At 39.6% G+C, this 21,828-nt stretch overlaps 2 protein-coding genes across 2 annotated transcripts in view; both read right to left on the minus strand.

Annotated features, from left to right (window-relative positions):
- LOC126162781 (leukocyte surface antigen CD53-like) overlaps positions 1-21,828 on the minus strand; it is a 142,088-nt gene that overhangs the window by 96,180 nt on the left and 24,080 nt on the right. Inside the window, exons 2-3 of the mRNA XM_049919497.1 lie at positions 13,359-13,547; positions 3,769-3,936 (exon numbers count right to left, since the gene is read on the minus strand). Of these exons, the coding sequence (XP_049775454.1) occupies positions 3,769-3,936; positions 13,359-13,547 (357 nt within the window). The remainder of the gene's footprint in view (positions 1-3,768; positions 3,937-13,358; positions 13,548-21,828) is intronic.
- LOC126162774 (23 kDa integral membrane protein-like) overlaps positions 1-21,828 on the minus strand; it is a 191,746-nt gene that overhangs the window by 81,363 nt on the left and 88,555 nt on the right. The window lies entirely within an intron of this gene.

Consider the following 21,828-nt stretch of genomic DNA (forward strand, 5'->3'; position numbering starts at 1 on the left):
CCAGCACATCAAGACTTCAGACTTTGCACACTGGCACTACTTATAACTACAGGAGTGACATTTTGGGTAGTGTGGGATCCGTTTTCACTTAGTTGCTCGTGGTACCTGTTTATCATAGAGGAGCCTGTTTTGCAAGGATACTGGACATTCTGCGGGATAAAAAAATCATAATATTTTTGGGACATATAGTGCTATCCATCGCTTTATCTTTTAGCTCAAAGTGAACAATAACTTCGAAACTCTTATTAAGTCCCTTAGTTTCACATTTCTCAGCTGCAAAGCTGCTATGCTTAGGATACGTCTTTTGCAGGAATCTAATGACATCTTCTACAGTTGTACTACATCTGACTCTGCTCAGATGAAACCAAACCCTTTTCTCACCACACAGTATTCCTTGTTCTTCTCTTGTGCCAAATATTGTTTTAATCATGAATTTAGTTTTGGAACTTCCAGATGAAACAGAATTCTATGATGGTGAGCATGCATTCTGTTTGGAACTTTGTAGTGCATTTTTGTACGAATGCTTATGTTCTTCAGCCACAGTTGAAACAGTGACCAAATGTGCATTTCTCCTCCTTTTCCTGTGCACTTCTTGAACGGGTACCTCTGCATTTTTGGTGAATTTTCATATGTGAGATTTACAGGATTGTTAGGATTATTTAGATCGGAACACTGGTTTGTTCCGTCTCATTAGATGATTTGCTATTTACATTTGGAATGTGTGTCACTGTAGTGGCATGTTTTTACTTACTTGACACATGATTCGTATGTATTAAGTCACTGTACACATTTGATTCAACGTTGTTGGTTTGTTTAATATTTACATTAGAGCTACATCCTTTATAGCTTTTTGTTGTTGAGTATCAGTAGAGATAACGTGCAGTATGCATCAAACTGCTGTCTTCTGTTTGTTGTTGTTTTATAAGTCCGATGCAGAGCACTTCATTTGTTTACTGTTTACACTTCGTTTGCGTGAGTTCGTGTCGTTGTTTTGCTCATCAATTTCTGTTCTTCGTTTCGTAGAACTAATTTGCACAGAGTGCACGCTATTTTCATTGGTTTCTTCTCTGAGATTTTCTATGCACCTTGAAGACTGCAATAAGTATTTTTCTAGTCTTTCATTTCAACTGAGAAATGTGTTTAATTTTGTGTTTATTTCTGAGTTGTCGTTTGATAGTTTATCTGTTAACTTGACTAGACTTTGTACTAACTCCAGTTAAGTTGATACGATTGTTCACACTATTCACTGTTTTTTTAGGTTCCTGTGTTTCTTTTTTTCCGAAAAGTTCGATGCCTAAACTGTTCTCGTACGCTTGACAATGAAACTTGTTTCGCTCTTCACAGCACGAACCTCAGTGTTTCTTAGGCCTACACAATCACTCTGGAATGACTCGACACCACAATCCACGCGTTATAACTATTCCCGTGCTTTTAACTGCTTTTTTGCGCTTTACATATGATTTATTATTGTCACCTGCCGCCAGTTTGTTTCATCCGAATGAGAAGGTTCTAATTAATACAAATAAATTAAAACATTTTTACACATTCATCGATAATTTATTAGATACTTCAGAGATTGTGATCTATGATTAAAATGCAGTCTTTTTATTTATGTGATCCACGCTCTGTTTCCATTCTATATTGGCATTTTTTGTAGTAATTTTCGTTTTTGTATGTGTTTAGCCCTTGGATCCCATGTCGACCCGATTCATTCAGCCTATTATAAACACAATTTCCTTATAAATAAAACTAGTAATCTTTGAGGGTCCTTGAATATTATTTTAATCAAACTGGAAATTGGCCTTCAGCGTCATTGGAAATAGCAGAAATATTCACCTGCTCATCAGACACATGGTTATCCCGATGTAGAGGTTGTTTGATGCCTTAGGGATAACGTTACACGCCACCATAATAAAAGAAGCCGCCTCAAATAAAGGTGGGCGATCGTGCACAATTGTGGAGAGTGTTCGATTAGACCAGCTAGTGGTGGAGTCATTCCGATGGGTCTATTCCATTAAACAGCGCGATGGAAATAATGACAATGCCATGTGGAAACGGAGCAATGTTGCGTCTTACTTATGTGACGAACGATAATAAACAATATTAGGCAAAGTTGTAGGTGGCTTTTCAAACGTTTCAAAATAACCTCAAACGTTATATCGAGCCAAGGAACTGCAAGTTTTGACTAACCAGTGAACACAAGATAAGCATAATTAAATCCATGGTAGTTGTGGATTTCGAAAACTATTCGGAGATTGACTTTTATAAACGAAACGAAGTATAGGTAGATCTCACTCTTTATCTCAGTCGTTTAACTTAAGTCATGGATCCTCTGTCACATAAAATCCTGTACACTCCTCATCGAGTAAAACAGAAGTGATTTGTGGCGTTCCCCAAGGTAGTGTTATACGCCCTTTGCTGTTCCTGATCTATATAAACATTTGGGAGACAATCTGGGCAGCCGTCTTAGGTTGTTTGCAGATGCCGCTGTCGTTTATCGACTAATAAAGTCGTCAGAAGATCAAAACAAATTGCAAAACGGTTTAGAAAAGGTATCTGAATGGTGCGAAAATTGGCAATTGACCCTAAATAACGAAAAGTGTGAGGTCATCCACATGAGTGCTAAGAGGAATTCGTTAAACTTCGGTTACACGATAAATCAGTCTAATCTAAAAGTCGTAAATTCAGCTAAATACCTTGGTATTACAATTACGAACAACTTAAATAGGAAGGAACACATAGAAAATGTTGTGGGGAAGGCTAACCAAATACTGCTTTTTATTGGCAAGACGCAGAAAATGTAACAGATCCACTGAGGAGACTGCCTACACTACGCTTGTCCGTCCTCGTTTAGAATATTGCTGCGCGATGTGGGATCCTTACCATATAGGACTGACGGAGTACATCGAAAAAGTTCAAAGAAGGGTAGCACGTTTTGTATTATCGCGAAATATGGGAGAGAGTGTCACAGAAATGATACAGGATTTGGGCTGGGCATCACTAAAAGAAAGCCGTTTCTCGTTTCTCTCGAAATTCTAATCACCAACTTTCTCCTCCGAATGCGAAAATATTTTGTTGATACAGACCTACATAGGAAGAAACGATCACAACGATTACATAAGGGAAATCAGGGTTCGTACGGAAAGATATATAGATGTTCGTTCTTTTCGCGCGTTGTACAAGATTGGAATAACAGAGAATTGTGAAGGTGGTTCGATGAACCCTCTGCCAGGCACTTAAATGTGATTTGCAGAGTATCCGTGTACATGTAGATGAATGATCTGTGATAGTCTGTCTAATTTTCTCTCATTCAGGACGCAAATGAAGTAACAGGCACATGCGACTTTTTTCTTTTTTTTCGTTTTCGTTAAGAGTGTAAGGTGAATACCACAAATTTAACTCCTATGGCTAGTGTCACCCACAGGTTTCCTAAAATCAATATGCACGTCTTCTTTGAGCTAATCAGTGACAGAAAGAGTAAGTTTTGTACTTGTAATCTTCATTCTCTTCAACTGAAAAAATAATATAATGTGAACTGAGCTCTTTGCATAAATCAACATTTGTTTCTTATGATCTATAATTGGAAAACTCAACAACGGAAGTAGCATTTGAACTGAAAATAGAGATATCAAATAACGACAGCAGGGAGCTGCACTGTCATGTTACGTAAAGTTGCTGCTGGAAGCAATTACCAGGGGACATTCTACATGGCTCTTCCAGTTCAACGAATCGGTTTTAGTCTTATAATATTAGTTGTTCATATATTACCTTTTTCTGAACTGTATCCATAACATCTTGGCTGATACTGTCAGTATAGTAAGTGATTGTAAAATCGTACATTGTTGTATGAAGAACGAAGTTTCTGTCACCATAAAGAATAGCCATTACAGCAACAGGTGTTTGTAGAAGAAGTATAGTCAACAGGAACACAGCGTACTGCAACGGAAATATGAAATGTAATTAGTTAATTTCCAGAAATGACGCTAATTTTCAAATTTTATGATAAAATTTATCACTACGATACCTACCCAAATGATAATAGACAATGCTGCATTTCGTCAGTGTTTATACATTGTCCAGTCACATTAATGGGACCATCTGTCAAAAACTTTAATAACGACGTTTTTCCAGAGAGGGCCGCTGCGAGACATGTAGGAGGATAGTCAGCGAGTTTCTGGGAGGACCGACATGGATGTGGAGCCATGGCAAAATCCAGTGCCGTGGGCCACTGCGCTAGGTTTCTCGGTTGAGTGGTTGAGGATCCATGGTGTGAAACACCCGATCATGGTGGTCTCATAGATTCTCAACTGGGTTTAAACCTGGGAGTCTGGTGGCCAGAGGAGTACGGTAAACTCTTCTGGTGCTCTTCGAACCATGCACATACACTGCGAACAGTGTGAGATGTCACATTGTCCTGTTATTAGATACCACTTCAGGAAAAAACAAATTGGATGTAGGGATGGAAATGGTCCCCAAGGATAGATGCATAATTGTATTGATCCACCATGCCTTCCAGAATGACGAAATCGCCAAGGGGGCGCCTTCCAGTCTGAACCCTTCCAACGACTGCTGCAGGGTATCTGCTTTCAGATGTTTCACTCTCTACCCACAAACGGCCATCTGCCCAACGCAGCAAAAAACGTGATTCACCTGAAAAAGCCGCTTGTTGCCATTCAATGGACATCTGGTTGCAGTATTGCTGTACAAATTCCAACATTCGTCGCCAATGTACAGCAGTCAGCATGGGTGCATGAACCAGGCGCTTGTTGCTGAGGCCCATGCGCATCATCATTCACAGAACAGTCGTTAAGGAGATACTGTCGGTAGCCTCTTGGTTCATTTGCATGGTCAGTTGTTCAACAGTTGCATGTATATTTATTTGCCCGTACACATCTCCACGGTTGTCGTTCACCGCTGTCATCTGTGGTGTGTGTGCACCACGGCTGCCTTGGAGTCAGTTTTGGATAGCGCTATTTTGCTATGCGCAATATACTTTACCACGCCAGCACGAGAGCAGTTTACAAACATAGGCGTTTCAGAAATGCTTCCACTCTTGGCCCGAAAGCCAATGATCATGTCCTTTTGGACATTAGATAAAACGCTCCATTTACGCATTACAACAATGATTGCACTGTTTTCCGCGTTCCCCTTCACTCCCCCCACCCCCACTCCCCCCAGCCCCTCCAACACGCTTTATACACCCTCCACAGCTAGTGGTGTCACCTGCTGCCTGTGAGTGGCCATTGTACGTTGATGTTGAACATAGGTGGTATTCACATTAATGTGACTGGACTGTGTACACATATAATGGTCAAAGAAAGAATGGATTTTATCAATAATGGTTTTTTGGTTTAAAAACCTCCTTAGGGTCGATGCTGAATTACTCTTACCATTGGAAAAAAATCATACATGTTACTCTCGGATGATAACTTACATCATTCCAGATAAGAAATAAAAAATATTAATCTGATGTTACACAGCAAATTGCAGGAGCATCCATGCTGAGGTCCCTGAAATAGTCTCGCTTGTTAAAGGCAATAACGCCCCCATAGTATCAAAAACAGAAAAATGGCTGAAACAGATAGCGAATAGAAACGCATCTCTAAATTGAGACTGAAATATGTATTGCAAGGATAGTCCTGATGCCAACAGTGGCGGCGAATTTATTGCTAAAATTCTCGATATATATAGTGAGATTAACAGTCATGTGAAATAACCTGGGTGAAGGTACACATCAAAGATGAGTCAGACATAGTAACTGGATGTGCGAATGTAGACCTACCCGGTGAATATTACTTATGAAAAGCTTTCCAATTTCCAACGTTGATAATGTCACTCAGTTGGAAACCCAAGAGTTTTTCATCCATAGTAATTTGATTTTTTTATCGATCAGTTGGCCCAGTAACCATAGTGGCAGAGCGCTTCAGAGAATAAATTCACTGATCATGCTGTTTGTTGTAAAGGGGGAACACTTCATTGGCTAGGTTCACAAAGGGGAAGGTATGAGATTAAAACTTGTGGTAGAGACATGGATTACGCGTGAGATTCTTCTCAATGCATTATCTGAAAATTACCTCGGGATAACTCGTTAGAACAATGTCTTAGATTTCCTAGTAACTACAGGTCCTAATTTCGAATCAGTTAACACAGAGGATGGCATAAGCGATCATAAGACTGCTGTAACGTCAAGGATGTGTTGAGAAACATGGAAAATGTTTCTCCTCAGCAAGAGTGACAGGAAACAAACGGAGGTCTCTGAATAGTTGACACGCAAATTTTCAGCTCTGAGGGGGGAGATATTGAGCACAAATGGATAAAATTCTAAAGAATTGTACAGTAAGCCTTAGAATCGTAACTATCGAGCAAGATTATAAGGGGTGGAAAAGATCCAGCGTGACTCAGTAGACTTGTTAGAAAGTTGCTACGAAAACAGAGAGAGTTTCATCGCAGATTTAAGGAAAAAAGCAAGTTTAGTTGACAAATAAAAGCTGAACGAATCCGAAATGGGTATACAGGGAGCAATATGAGAAACATTCATTGAATTTGGAAGCAATATTTTGTCACTCGAACTGGCTACATAAAAATCCAGAGAAGTTTTGGTCCTACGTAAAGTCAGTAAGTTAATACTGACACCGAAACGGAAGACGAAAGAGAAAAGTCCGAAATAATGAATTTAGTCTTCCGGAATTGTTTCACCATGGAGAATCCAATACGGGTCCTGCGCTTAATCATCGCATGGTCACCGAAATGGCTAGTTTTGAGATAAGTGATGGCGGAATAGAAAATCAACTAAAATTGCCTTAGTGGACAGATGTCACGTCCAAAAGAAATATTGAAGTAACGAGGGGTACCAAGCGATTGGAAAAAGGCACAGGCTCACAAAAGATCAATGAAAATAATTGCATTCATATTACTTGCAATGAAAGCTTGGTAATTATTTAAAAATTACTGTTTACCAATAGTATAGGTTCATGGCCACCACGTATCAAACTGATAGTACTTTTCACCTGTTAAGTGGCACAACACAATTATCCTTTCTCATTACACACTAAGGCAAAAAGTACACATTAGTGTTCAACTGTTTGTTGCCATTATACTCAAACAGAAAGCAGATTAACTCATGGCTGGTTACTTTCTGGTACATGTTAGAGTTTTTCGTATCCTAGTACTCAACAAATTTCGAAAGCTTAACTCAGCAGTGTTTTTACCATTTGATATACATTTTGCTGAAATTACGTTTGCGTAATTCATTTTGGTGACTGCCCTCAATTTGCGTGAGTACATCGTTTACTTTTTGACCACATACCTTTCGTTTGACTCTCACTCCCAAAAGTTGGCATCCTTTCAACACTTAATCCCTTGGGTGTTGAAGTACAGTTCGATAACCTTTTCCATTAGCATACACGATCACGATCATTTAAAAACACTGAAAAGGGGTTTTATTTTGGGGTAGAATTTTCGGTATTAGTATCACCCAATAGTGTTACACCTCTGTGTCGTCACCTCTCAGAGGTCTTTAACATTGGTACAAATATCTTGCGATCCAGAGAGCAGCACTATCAACCATCGAAAATGTGCATCACAGATAGGTCACTCTTGTTTCCATTTATCACAAAGTCTGTTTTAACTGTGATTGTACTGCCTTAGCGACTTGTGCTCTGTATATGTAAGTAACAAGAAGTGTTAGATCACCGTAACTTAGATGTATTCTATGATTCTTTGATTTAAATATTTATTGTACAATACAGAGAATGTTCGCAACTAGTGCAAACGCTAGGAAAGGTAAAGCACACTTGGTTATACCTAATCTATATAGTTCCCTGATTTTTATTATTAACTTTAGTTTGAGAACACATCTAATGAGCGATTTGAAACCAAATGCCGCCCATGACCAATAGATATCAACCACACCTATTTCATTTATACTTTACTTAAATCACAAGTAGAACTGGCAAACAAATTTTTACTGGTTTAGAGATAATAATATACGATTTACTCCTTTTTTCATATGGTAGCACCTGAAGATGGCCACTAAAGGCTGGCTCTGGCTTCGGTTGTCTCAGAGTTTGATTGTGTCTGAAATAAAAGGAAGTTCACAATTAATAGATTTCTGGAATCTTTCACGTTGTCGGAACAGGAACGTTGAACCTATTAATTGTAGTCAACCGCTTCACCCGACCCTATAAAGCAGAAGCTAATAATCCCAGTTATGCTTGAGAGAATTCAAAACATCACTGTATGAACTTTTTGTAATGGAAATTGAAGACGCAGAAACTGATGGAAAACTCTACCGGTATGTAAGAAATTATAATGAGAGTGATAAGACTTCCACAATGCGGTCTCAGCTTCAATACAGAACCAAGAAAACAAAAATTAAAATAAACACAGCCTAACATAGAACACAGATTGAAGGTAAAAGTGATATTCGCAACTGCTAACGCTTCCAATAAACAGACCTGCAGAGAATGATTGTAAAATAGTCAGTTGCAACATAAAAAACAGGAAATAGCTTTCAGAGCCTCCGTTCATACGTTGAATACTTATTGCAACAACGACAAAACAGTTTCATAGGTCAGTATTTTAGAGATTATGGCAGAGTTATTGGATAAAAGAAGTGGGATTTGATAACGAGAGCCTCTTTATAATAAGATGATACATTCAGAAGGAATGTAGACAGTATCAATAAAATGTGGACAATATCAATAAAATTCAGTTACGAAATACATAAACTGTAACGTCATTCTTAATGCAAAATATTTTTATGAAAAGTTACTGTCATGCTTTGGTTTTTTGAATTTTTTAAAATAAAGTTATGGTCCAGTTTTCATTTTTAAAGGTATTAATATATAATGAGGATGTTTATTTTTATCATAGCCTCAAAGGACCACTTTGCAAATAATGGAAATTTTAACAATCATCAATGGGTCTTAACTCTTCTTGAGTTCCAACACATTCACTTCGTTCCCTGTTTTAAGATCCATTAACGTCTTGTTTGAATAGATGGTAGGAGCGTTCAGAAGAGAAGATGAGTTCTTTTACTTAATTAATTAATGTTAACATATTATATTTTGGCATTGACATATCAGGATGCAAAAATTTTCAGATTTCCTGGTTTACTTGTCTGTATTTCAGTATATCATTTTTATGATTCTCTATCACAGTGCATGTTTTCTTAATGGGTGTAAAAAGATGGAATAACATTTTTATATTATTTTTAAAATAATATTTTTGGGTCTGCTTGAGTATTTTACTGCCTAAAAAGGCACAGTTTACTTTGTTATGAAGAAAATATTTTATATTTGTGGCTTCCTTTTGTGATTTGATCTCTTTTGATCTAATGAAATTTATTGAGAATCGAATTTTTAGAAATATATAATGATGCTTCTTTCCACATCGAAGTCACTACCAGTTTTAAAATTATTATTAGGCAAATCTGAAATGCGGTCCTTACTAAGTCATCTGCCACCAGGTGACATATGGCATGACGTGATACAATTTGATTTAAGATTTCCTGATTGTCAGCAATAAGAATTTTGTTCTATTAAGGGCACATAGCGGCAGAAACATCATTCGCAACTGATTTATAGTTAATAATTAAGTAAAGGACTTAGAGCATATTAATAGAGATAAATACCCTGAATACAAAAATTCAAAGTTGAGTGAAAGGTGTCACACAATCCTTTATGAACTGTAACATAATAAAGCATTCGTATTAAACATACACTCATCAGCGAGAACATTATGACTATCGACCTACTGTCGATATAAACCCGCCCAAGCGATAGCAGCGTCACCTGACGAGGAATGACTCCTAGTTAGGCACACGCACGGTGATGCAGTGTCAGTGAGCGTGCTGTCTGGGTGTAGAATGGAGAAGGGACATGATCTATCCGACTTTCACCAAGGGCAGACTGTGATGGCCCGGGGTCTCGACACGAGCATTTCGGAAACTGCACGACTTGTCGAGTGTTCGAGGAGTGCCATGGTGAGTGTCTTTAACATGTGGTGAAACCATGTCCAGAAGTCATGGAGTTTGACAGCCACTCCTCATTAAGGCAGATACCACAGGATGGGTATACTGGTAAAACAGGACAGACGACGAACTGTGGTGAAACTAAGACCAGACTTTAATGCCAGTCAGAGTACAGATGTGTCTGAACACACAGAGCATTGAACATTCCTAACGATTGGCCTCCGCAGCCAACAACCCATGAATGTGGCAATGTTAACACAACAATATTGGCAACTACGACTGAAAAGGGCACGTGACTATTGTCACTGGACGTTGGCGCAGTGTCAGAGCGTTGCATAACCTGATTAAGCCCAATACCTTCTTCGTTATGCCGATGGGTGGGCGTGTACCCGTCGTCTTCCAGGGGAATAGCTCCTTGACAGTTGTACACCGGGGTGGAGACAAGCTAGCAGCGGCTCCATTGTCCTCTGGGAAACACTCATGTGGGCATCCGTGGGTCTAGTGGTGCTCGTGCAAGGCGTACTGTCCATTGGTTGCAGACCACATGCTCCCTTTCATGACGATGACGGCATGATATTTTTCGACGAGATAATGCACCATGTCACAAGGCCAGGAGTGTGGCAAAATGGTTTGAGGAAAAGAGAGACGAGTTTCAGTTGATGTGCTGGCTCCCCAACTCGCCAGATCTGAACCCAATTGAACGCATCTGGGGTGTGATTGAATGTGGCATCAGGGCTCATCAACTCCCACCCCCTCCCCAGAATTTACTGGAATTAGGTGACTTCTGTTTGCAGGTGTGTAGCCATCTAATTCAGGAATCTACCAAACCCTCATTGCTTCCATGCCACGACGCGTCGTAGGTAGGTAGGTGGTCATAATGTTCTGGCTGATCAGTTTATTTATGTGTTCGTCTGAATATGGATTTGTGTTATTGTGCAATATATTTCAAAAACAGGTGCATTCAAACATCAAAATTATGCTGATGTATAAAAGAGCAGACTCTGTTTAAATATAATTATCATGCTTAAATTTCACTAGCTTTAAGAAATGTGTAACAGAGACTATTAACTGAATTAGCGTGAAATTCTGGGAAATACAAGCCAGAGTCAGAAGATTAAATTTTTCTAGGCATCTGTTCCAGGTGTTAAAATTTTTAGTTAAGGGCTACAGTAACACAATCTTTTCTGTGACTTGGGGAACAAATAAACATGTGTAACAGATATTTTAAGTTAATGAATGTTATTTACAAGTACACTTGGGAATTCTTAAAATGATGGGAGAAATGCTATACTGCAGTATTTGTTATTTGATTTTTGTTGTTAATCTTTCTCAAATTTAGAACGTGTATACTACAATTGGAATGATTTTGTGCTGACTTTGTAAATTAAGATAAGCGACATACAAATGAAATGTGTTATACAATACGTACAATCTGCAAAAGAATTAAAGGATTATTTTTTTTTTTTGGAACCACTTCATTTTCCACCATTGCGACACAGAAATTTGAAATTTGACTCAAAGGCGCCTACAAGCTTCTTCTGCAGTGGTGCAAACGCTTGTCGCGCTGCGACGTCGCCTTCGGCCTCGGCTTCGCCTCAAACAGCAAGGTGACGACACATGCGGAAAAAAGATCAGAGCTCAGAGGTTCATGTGAGGCGTAAGGCCGGTTAATGAGGTCACACTGTGTCATATTTCACCACAGTTCTGCCCACAGCCACCACGGACATTACACATGATGGGGAGGCCGTCAGTCTCACTCCCTACCCACATCACACCCTTTCTTTTGGCACTACTTTGATGGAGGTTAGAAATACCACACCCAGCGGTAAAATAACTCGGTTGTCTTCGAGGTGGCTGAGTCAAATGTTTCAGACACTAGAATTGACATTAAAATGTCTCAGTATGTGGCATATTCGGCGATAACGATATCTCACCTTCCCTCGGTGCGTTCATTTACACAATTTCGCGGACAAAAACGACCGTTTACAGTATGATGTGTGACACACTGACGTTCTTCACAATTTTTCACACTGCTGACATATCCGGACAATTCGACCCTTTGTTAAGGACATGTTGGGGCTGCAACCTCACTGAATACGATCTGACGCCTTTGGAGCGTAGTGTGACCACATTTTGTGCTCTGGTGGAATCATTAGGCGTTCAAAACCATTCAACGAAATTTGAAAGCACTCTGAAGCAGAAAAGACGTCTGTGGGGAGGTATCCTCTTCGTCACCCTTCAGATTCTGTATGTTGTAAGGCGTCGAAAAGGTTGCCTGCCTGCTGGCACCTTGGAATTGATCAGGTGTTGTCTACGTGCATGTACATTTTCAAAATGCTCAGCAAATGTGTGCAGTCAGGTGGCACTGACTGTGTTTGCCGAACCGGAGAGTCTTAGAGGGACCTTCTGCTACGTATTTTATTCATCATGCATGATCATATAACAGGAAGGCGTGAAACAGGAGGGCTAAAAAAGCACAAACACCCTATGCTGATTTGGATCACATTCAGAGTTCACTGAATGGTTTCGAATGGTCCCAGATGATTCCACACTGTACATCAGAGCAGAAACAGTGGTTGTGCTATACTCCAAAGTCATGTTGGTTGGGGCTGCAGCCTCAATATATCGTCAGAGAAGGGTTAAATCGTCCAAGGGTGTCAGCAGAGTCAACTGTTGTAAAAAAAGTCGTTCTGTTGCACATCACACTACAAACTGTTGTTCTTGACGGCGAAATGTGAGTAAATGAACGCCACAAGGGAAGGGGTTATTTCATTATCACCCGCTGCGGCACGTGTTGAGACCTTTCCGTGTCGATTCTAAGCGGCAATGTGTCTGCAATGTATTTCTCAGCCACCAGTAAGAAAATCGCGTGATTTCAACGCTGTGCGTTACGGTTCTGTCTTCCATCCAAGAGGCGTCAGGAGAAGGGGTGAGTGTGAGTGATGGAGCGAGAGGGGTGTGTGACGACAATCCCATCGTGTGACATGTCCACGGTAGCGTTGCGCAGAATTGTGGTGCAATTTGGTGTTAATATGAGAACGTTAACCTACCCCACACCTCAGGTGAACTTTGAGCTCTGGTCTTTCTTTCTCATATATCAACATCTCGCTGTTCGAAGCGTCGCCGAGCCCAAAGATAACGTCGCAGGGCATCACGCTTTTGGATAATTATTGAGGATGCTAGTAGGCACATTTGAATCACATGTCGCATTTCTGCATCAAAATGGGGGAAAATGACGGGGTTTCAAAAAGGTGACCGCTACTTCTTTCGCGCAGGGTAATTTTGCAATGCCACATGTCTTCAATTTTAGTTTGTGACACAAGGCGTGAAAGGTAATGTAAACCACAACAGATCCAACGATTTACAAATATTACTCAGTATTTACCGTTACAACATAGTAGCGACGCTCCTTAAAAGCACCAAATAGTCCATAGAAGGAAACTGCGATGAGAAAACTGCCAAGTACTACAGCCAATGTGCATGGAGTATGCATCTTTCCATTCAGTACGTCTTCAATTCCCTGTAGTTGCTGGTTCATGAGAGTACCAACAGTCACGAGAGCAACACCTGAAAGCTAATAAGAAAATTAAGGTGAAACATTTTAACTGCAGTTAAGGATTAAAATTATGGCTAAGAGTATTATGTAAAATAAAAATAATTTTAAAGGTATGGAAGGATACTCTAATTTTTACAATGAAAAGTTGTACTGTGCAAAATATCCTGCACGATAAATCAGTACAATCCTTGAGACATTGCATACAGAGAAGGCTAAACGCCGAGACATTAAAGACAAGCGCGCAGTCTGTTTTGACAACTGATAGTCGCAGCAACCGCATGGCTTGTCACAGGGGAACATAGCTCGCCACGAGGCAGTGCCTTGGTGTCGGCTGTTAACCTAGCTGACGATACTTTCAGACTCTGCTACTGGCGGAAAAGACTTGCCACGTAGTGACATGGCTAGAAGGAATGGTGCAGGAAAACTGCTCTGTTACTGACTGGTTACTATTGCGGGTAAAACCCAGGCGTACGACGGTTGCAAATCGACGGTGGCATCAGATGTCACAATATCAGGAGCTGAGCAGATGAAAAACCATTTCACGGCCCCAGAATTGATAAAATCTAAACCATCAGGTTACCTTCCATTCAGAAAGCTGTTGCACTCAGCGACTGTTATATTGACTTGTAAATTATAGATTGCAGCGATCAGTCGTCCTTTTCAAATTTTATTGTGCAGATCTAGATTTCGGCTAGAAGCTAGCCATTGTAAATGCATTACTTTAGCTCAATGCATGTAATGCCTGTTGGTCGGGCATCATCCACAGTTCATTAAAAATTCAATGAACATTCAATGAACTTTGGATGAAGCCCGACCAACAGGCATTACATGCATTGAGCGAAAATGATACTGCACTGAGAATGGCTAGCTTCTAGCCGAAATGTAAATCTGCACAATAAAATTTACAAAGGACGACTGATCGCTACAATCTATAATTTACAAATCTAAACCAATTAGGCGGATACACCAAATTAAAGAGAAATGAAGACGAGAATGAGTATCCAAGTGCCCTATGGTCTAAAATACATACACCCAATAGGACTTCAGTTATTCACATTGCGAGCTTTGTTACTGCCTTTGAACTTAGAAAATCAATAGCGCCAAACGCCTTAAGTGATTCCAACAAACCAAATGTCTACCTACAGAATTTTAGGAACTCCTTCGAAACATAGTAACAGAATTTATAAACCTGTAATATGTTCTGAGTTACAAGCCGGAATATTCATTCACCGAATTAAAAATTTAATTATAATATAAAATGAATTTCAAAATTGGTAAAAGTAGTGGCAGTATAACAAAACACACCACAATAACTATCTATAATCGCGCATATTTCATCATGTTTAAGAATAATTGACAGCAAATTACTGTAAATAAACTACCCAACAGATTAAATAACAAATATCTCGAAAACTAATACAAATCAGTGAAATTTGGTCATATCCAGTATGTCACATCTATGTTGGCAATAAGGGAAATGCGTATATGACAGTTTCCTTGGCGACAGCTGGAGGGTATAATCAGGCGGTAGCCATCTTGATGTTTAAGAATAATTGACAGCAAATAACTATAAATAAACTACCCAACAGATTAAATAACAAATATCTCGGAAACTAATACAAATCAGTGAAATTTGGTCATATCCAGTATGTCACATCTATGTTGGCAATAAGGGAAATGCGTATATAACAGTTTCCTTGGCGACAGCTGGAGGGTATAAGCAGGCGGTAGCCATCTTGGCTGAGAGCATTTCGGCTCTATGATCCCATGAGTGGCGAGTTGGTCGCAACTTTATAGTAATATGCCATATCTTGTTTCTAATGTGCTATAATTGGTTATTTTGATTTACAAAATACTGTCTGTTGAAAATGGTAAAGTATCTATCTTCTTGATCACGACAAGCCTGACCGCAAAATACTGTACATTATCACACACTTTGAAGTTTAGCAGGACTATATCCCATGTTTATCAACTGTACAAAAGAGTTACTAGGTCTACGGAATTTTTACTGGAGTCCAGTTATGCTCTTCGGATGGTGCCAGAAGAAAATGTCCAATCACGTGAAATTGATTGAGGTGGCCAAGAAGTAAAATTAGGAGACTTAACTTTTCCTTTATCAGTCTCACAAAAAGGAAAGAAAAACCATTAGGACTGTTACAAACCATCGTCAGACTTAATCTTTCACAACGAAAGTTCCACAACTGAACTCACTATCGAAGTGTTAATCCATACTGATGAATCTGATAAATTAAAACTACGTGTCAATATTGTACTCGAAATTCTCTAACCATTTCCTGAAGATCACTCTAAAGCTATCTCAGCTATCTACAAACATTTCAGGAGGAGATTCAGGCGACAGACGCCTATTGTAGAACTAGTGAAAATCATATGCATTCTTCTTCTTTTTATGGCGTCCTACTTCGGTTTAGGCTAACATAAACTGTTCCAGTTCCATCATCTTATCGTCCTTCTGCCTTCTGATATTCTCGCCAAAGGTTTGTACTGCAAGGTTTCCTTAGAGAGCCCCTAATTCTGCCCTTATGTAGATGTTCCTGACAGCTGAAATCTTTCACAGATCTGATGAAATTTTATTTTGATTTTTCTAAATTTTAAAGACGTTTCTCTCTTGGAGGTGAACATCATTATCTACACAACAATGTGGAAAGTGCCAAATACCTAATGCGTCTCTTTCCTCACTTCCCCCTTGAGTATCATTGCAATTACCCCACATGTGCTCTGAAAGGTGTTTGTTTTATTTTTATTCCATTGTTGTCTTCACAGACTATGTCGAACCAGAAGTACTGGAAATGAGACACTTACTTGCTCCAGTGTTTTACCACCCATAAATTCTTTTCCTAAGAAAGCCATCACATTAGTTTTAGTTGTTGAAATCTGTAAATATTTATGTGTGGCTCTAGTTTTAGTTGTTGAAAACAGCAAATATTAATGTGTAGCTCAAGAGATATGGTTTACACATTATCTTCAGTTTTTGAAACGCTTTTTTGAGATCCTTGAAAGTTAGGTGCACCATCTAATTGAAATCCTGTCCCTTTTTGTAACCTGTTTCTGTTAAGACGTTACTACTACAAGTCCGTCATCCAGAGTAATATTTAAAAGACTACTAATATCTGCATAGTTAGGATCGTTTCTTTCTACCATGTCGCCTTATACTGAATAGGTTTAATATTGTAATTTTCAGAGGCACACTTCTCTATTTAGTTCCACATTTATTCCCTCGATTCCAGTTTCCTCCTTATTCTGTGTCTTTGCAAATGTTATACCCAGTTTCTTCATTTCTAAATTGTTTGTTGCTTCTAGGTTTTCCAGCTCCTAGGTTTCTTGTGCTTTTTCGTTGCATCCCAGCTGTCCGTAGTGTTTCAAGTTTGACTACATTTCTCCCTGTTCTGTTATGGTGTGTCACGAATGATACACCACTTCTAGGTTCCCATAATGTTCTGTTCTGCTTATAATTTCGTCCCAAAACGCCTTGTATGCCTGTCTTGACGACCGATTTTGTTATATTCTTTCCTCCGAGGTACTGATGTTTTTTTCTGTATTATTATTTAATTAATTCATATAAATTTTATTATTTTCTTGAACAGTTTCTTTCATCTCGTTTAGTATTACTAAACCAGTTCCCCGTCCCTGCAATGACTTCGTATATAGCGCGTCTTTGGCTGATTTGAATACTGCGTCTCGTAAGTCATCCCCTTCTTTGCTTACATCTTCTCCTGTGGATAGTTTTTCAAGATGTTGAACCAGTAAGCATTGGTAAAGACGGCGCATTTCTTCTTGCAAGAAGTATACTTCGCTTTTTGTTTCCCTTCCACCCATCTTGCCCACATCTGCATTTCGGATTTAACCAGCACATATGTTTCTCTCCTACACGCTTGAGTCTCTAGTAACCTTGCAGATAATTGTCAACTTAAGAATTGACAGTATGTAGCCCAAGTTTATATTACAGGAACCAAACAGTGATATTCCAACTAGACGAACGTCAGAAATTAATAAAAACGAATCTTAGGCAAAACAGTTTAACAAAAAGGTCAAGTTTCTTCTGTCGCAACATGTGAGAGGAAAATAGCCATATTCGTTTAACGGAGCCAGAAATAATAAATTTTTCCCGACGAAAGTGTTATTTAATGACACGATGTAGATCTGCTGCCAACGTTGGTTCGAGTACGCTACAGAAATTTCTCTGGGAATCTCTTACACATCCTCTATACAGTACCGATTTCTTCCCACGCGTTTACCATATTTTTGGTTCTCTGAAGAAAGACATCCATGGCCGTCGATTTGCTTCAGAAGAAGTGCACGCCTGGGTACAATCGTGCTTCCATACCAAATGAAAACATTTTTCCATGAAGGCACTGACCGTGTTGTCTCATGTAACTGAATGTATAGACAGTTATGGCGATTACTTTTGAAAGAATAAACACTTAAATATTTTTCCGTCTGTTTCATTTTCATTTGGCTACCCCTTATACGCAGTTGTTTGGCTTTAGTTGTTTATCAGAGTTAGTAGTCTCTCACCAAGTCTCCTTATCTGAAAATTTTTCTAACTTGTATTCTCAGGCATCGGGACCACAAGTTGGAAGAGCCACTTCATAACTGGAACATTGTGACAGCTTTCATCCTCATCTGCTCGCAAGACACTACAGACGCGACAAAATATTTGGCGGGGAGGATTACTGGTGGTGGTCTCGAAAGTAAAGATTTCATTCTAATTGTTGACTCTACTAGACTTTACAATTGTGGTTGACGTAGTAACTAAAATATTAATTTAAGTGTTAGGCAAATGTTAACTAACTATAATGTAATTGAGAATATATTCCTTTATAGGTAGATAATTAATTTAATAGCCTACTGTGCGTCGTAAGTAATGTCGAAAAAAATAGTTTTATTGTACCTAAACAAAAATAAAGAGTAATGTGGCAAAGTGCATTAGTTATTAGTTTTATTAATAGTGAAACAAATGTGCACACGTAACAGGAAAACAATATTTCATAATTTTTGAAATGAAAGTGGCCAACTTTATCCGGCTGTTTTCATATTATTGTCGTACAATGTATGGCATACATCAATACCTTTACAGCCGCATCTAATCGACGCAAAATCTTTTTTTAGTGAAATAATTAACGACAACATACGATACTATACTGGGGCTGCATGTACGATAGTAATAAAAGAAAACTCAGGTCACCGAGGTTCAAATGGCTCTGAGCACTACGGGACTTAACATCTGAGGTCATCAGTCCCCTAGAACTTAGAACTACCTAAAACTTACTAACCTAAGGTCATCACACACATCCATGCCCGAGGCAGGATTTGAACCTGCGACCGTAGCGGTCACCGAGATTGGTTAAAAATGTAAGTTTAGTTATAAAGCGAACAAGCTGACATGCAGCCGGTGAAGAATGGCAAACGTCGGACACTCGTGTTCTATTCATTTCTGGAATTTTTAAACGCTTCTCTTATAATCACAAAGACAAACTCACGTATTTTCAGTAATACTGAAGAATCGCAAACATGACAAAATTAATGTAATCATTCACAATTTTGTTCCATAACCACGAAAAAATACGAATGAAAAGAAATAAAATATCTACAGACAGAGAAGTGTGTACGACCAAACGTATTTGGCAAACACTTAACAATTTATTTATTTCTTGTTTTTCAATTGTGACACACGGAATTATTTTGTGTGGTTAAGTAAGATGCAAAGTTTTAATCTGGAGCGACATCTGCCACTGCATAGTCTAATCAAGTATCCATCAGCTTAGTAATAAGGAAGCGTAAATTACATAAACACACGTCTGCAGTTTACACCAGAACACAAAAGCATCTGAACGAGGAGTTCTACAATTGCAGAAGAGTTGGTGAGTTTTGAACAACTTTTCCTTACTTGGCTTCTTCTCTTTATTCACACACAACTGTATCGCTTAAATAAAACACCTGTAATAATTTAAGAGACTGTTCTGTGGATTTTGGCCGCACGGAGTGGCTGCGCCGTTAGAGAAGCGATGTTACGAACTGCGCGGCCCCTCCCGCCGGAGGTTCAAGTCCTCCCTCGGGCATGGGCGTGTGTGGTGTTCTTAGCACAAGTCCTGCGCTGCTACACACACAAATCTATGAACGAGCGAGTCAGCGTTTTCCCATTTGTGGCGGGCGGCTGTTGCACTGAGATGGATGCTGTGTAGTTTATCGTTCGAAGGGATTTTGTCACTGACAAGCAGATACCATCGCGAGAGAATCCGTCAGGGCAGGAACGTCCAATAAATGATTCCGACAGTATTGTCCAGTTCACAGTTTTTCGAGGTGCGGTCTTTGTCGCGATTTTGCTTATTGCTTTGTTAAGAAGCGTGAGGTGTTTGATTTCTACATATGCATGACTATTCTGCAGTTCAGAGTTAAGTCCCTGGCAGGGGGTGCACGTAACTAATTTCATGAAAGTATTTCCGGATATATTTTAAAAATGTCGCCACGAACAAGAAGCTGTAGGGCCCGGAATTCTTCATTTGGTATTGCCATAAGAGAAGAAGGTCTTTTGGTGCGAATTGAAATATTTTCCTGAGGTTGGAGTTGAATATGAGACCTTTGCCCCTGTAAACTACAACCAGTCCGTCATACCAGACAGCACTTGCCTAGAGCAATATAGGGAAATCACGAAAAATCTAATTCACAATGACGAGGCAGGAATTTGAACCATACTACATCCGAACAAGACGTCGGGGTCAGGAATACTGCAACCATAATTTTTGCTTGAACGTCATTAGCTTCTCCACAAAGCGTACCTGTCGAATACTTTTTCAGGTGACCAGTCAACTTCAGAAATAAGATACTGGTTGTTCAACCATCTCAAACAAAGATTAATGTAAATACTTAGAACAATATGTTATGTATCTTGTGCCCGGGTTCGATTCCCGGCGGGGTCAGGGATTTTCTCTGCCTCGTGATGGCTGGGTGTTGTGTGCTGTCCTTAGGTTAGTTAGGTTTAAAGTAGTTCTAAGTTCTAGGGGACTGATGACCATAGATGTTAAGTCCCATAGTGCTCAGAGCCATTTGAGCCATTTTGTATCTTGTGACAGAAGGAAGGTGTTGGTATACTACTAACTACTTCCCAGGATTTGTGCATAGCAGCTGCATTTGTTTTCATCTGAGCAGTCTTTAGGTCACTATTTAATAAAAACGAACGAGAAGACTGAAGCACATGTTGATTTTTTATGGTAATACCTGCCAGGACTCTGCCGATTTCATAAGAGAAGGTATCCAAGGTCTTGGTTCGGAAACCACCCCTCATCACACTTATTCTTCTTATTTTCAGCCATAAAATATTTATCTTTTACGATTGCTGTCGACCAACAACCAAGAAAATCCCTTTCCGGGTGAAAATGCGCTTCAGCCTTGGGATAACTGTGAATTAATAGGCTTCTACAGGTATGGCATCGATAAATTTTCTGAGAATTGATAATGCGAGAGAATATATTCTTGGTGATTAATTTTTACAGCGCTCAAGAAACCATCATCGGCTGTATACTGGAATGACGACAATGAAAATTTGTGCCAGAGCAGGACTCAAAGCGAATTTTCTGTTTCACGCAGTAGTCGCCTTAACTGCTTCAGCTATCCGTGCATGAATCACGGCGCGGCCCAGACATCTATATGCATGCATGTTCGAATGAGCATTGCACCGTACTTCTTAATAACACAGGCACTGCTGTCTCGTATTTATTCACCAATACTAGGCCCTCAGCTCTCAATAAATATGTCCTCGCTGGACAGGAATATACACAACGTAAGAGCGCAGGTTGTGACACATGAACGACAACATACGGAAGTTTTGGTCTGTCCGTAATTCGGGTTTCCGAAGGGGTTCATCTACATCTACATACATACTCCGCAATCCACCATACGGTGCGTGGCGGAGGGTACCTCGTACCACAACTAGCATCTTCTCTCCCTGCTCCACTCCCAAACAGAACGAGGGAAAAATGAATGCCTATATGCCTCTGTACGAGCCCTAATCTCTCTTATCTTATCTTTGTGGTCTTTCCGCGAAATGTAAGTTGGAGGCAGTAAAATTGTACTGCAGTCAGCCTCAGATGCTGGTTCTCCAAATTTCCTCAGTAGCGATTCACGAAAAGAACGCCTCCTTTCCTCTAGAGACTCCCACCCGAGTTCCTGAAGCATTTCCGTAACACTCGCGTGATGATCAAACCTACCAGTAACAAATCTAGCAGCCCACCTCTGAATTGCTTCTATGTCCTCCCTCAATCCGACCTGATGGGGATCTCAAACG

The sequence above is a fragment of the Schistocerca cancellata genome, chromosome 1, assembly GCF_023864275.1.
Source record: "Schistocerca cancellata isolate TAMUIC-IGC-003103 chromosome 1, iqSchCanc2.1, whole genome shotgun sequence".
Taxonomy (NCBI): Eukaryota; Metazoa; Arthropoda; class Insecta; order Orthoptera; family Acrididae; genus Schistocerca; species Schistocerca cancellata.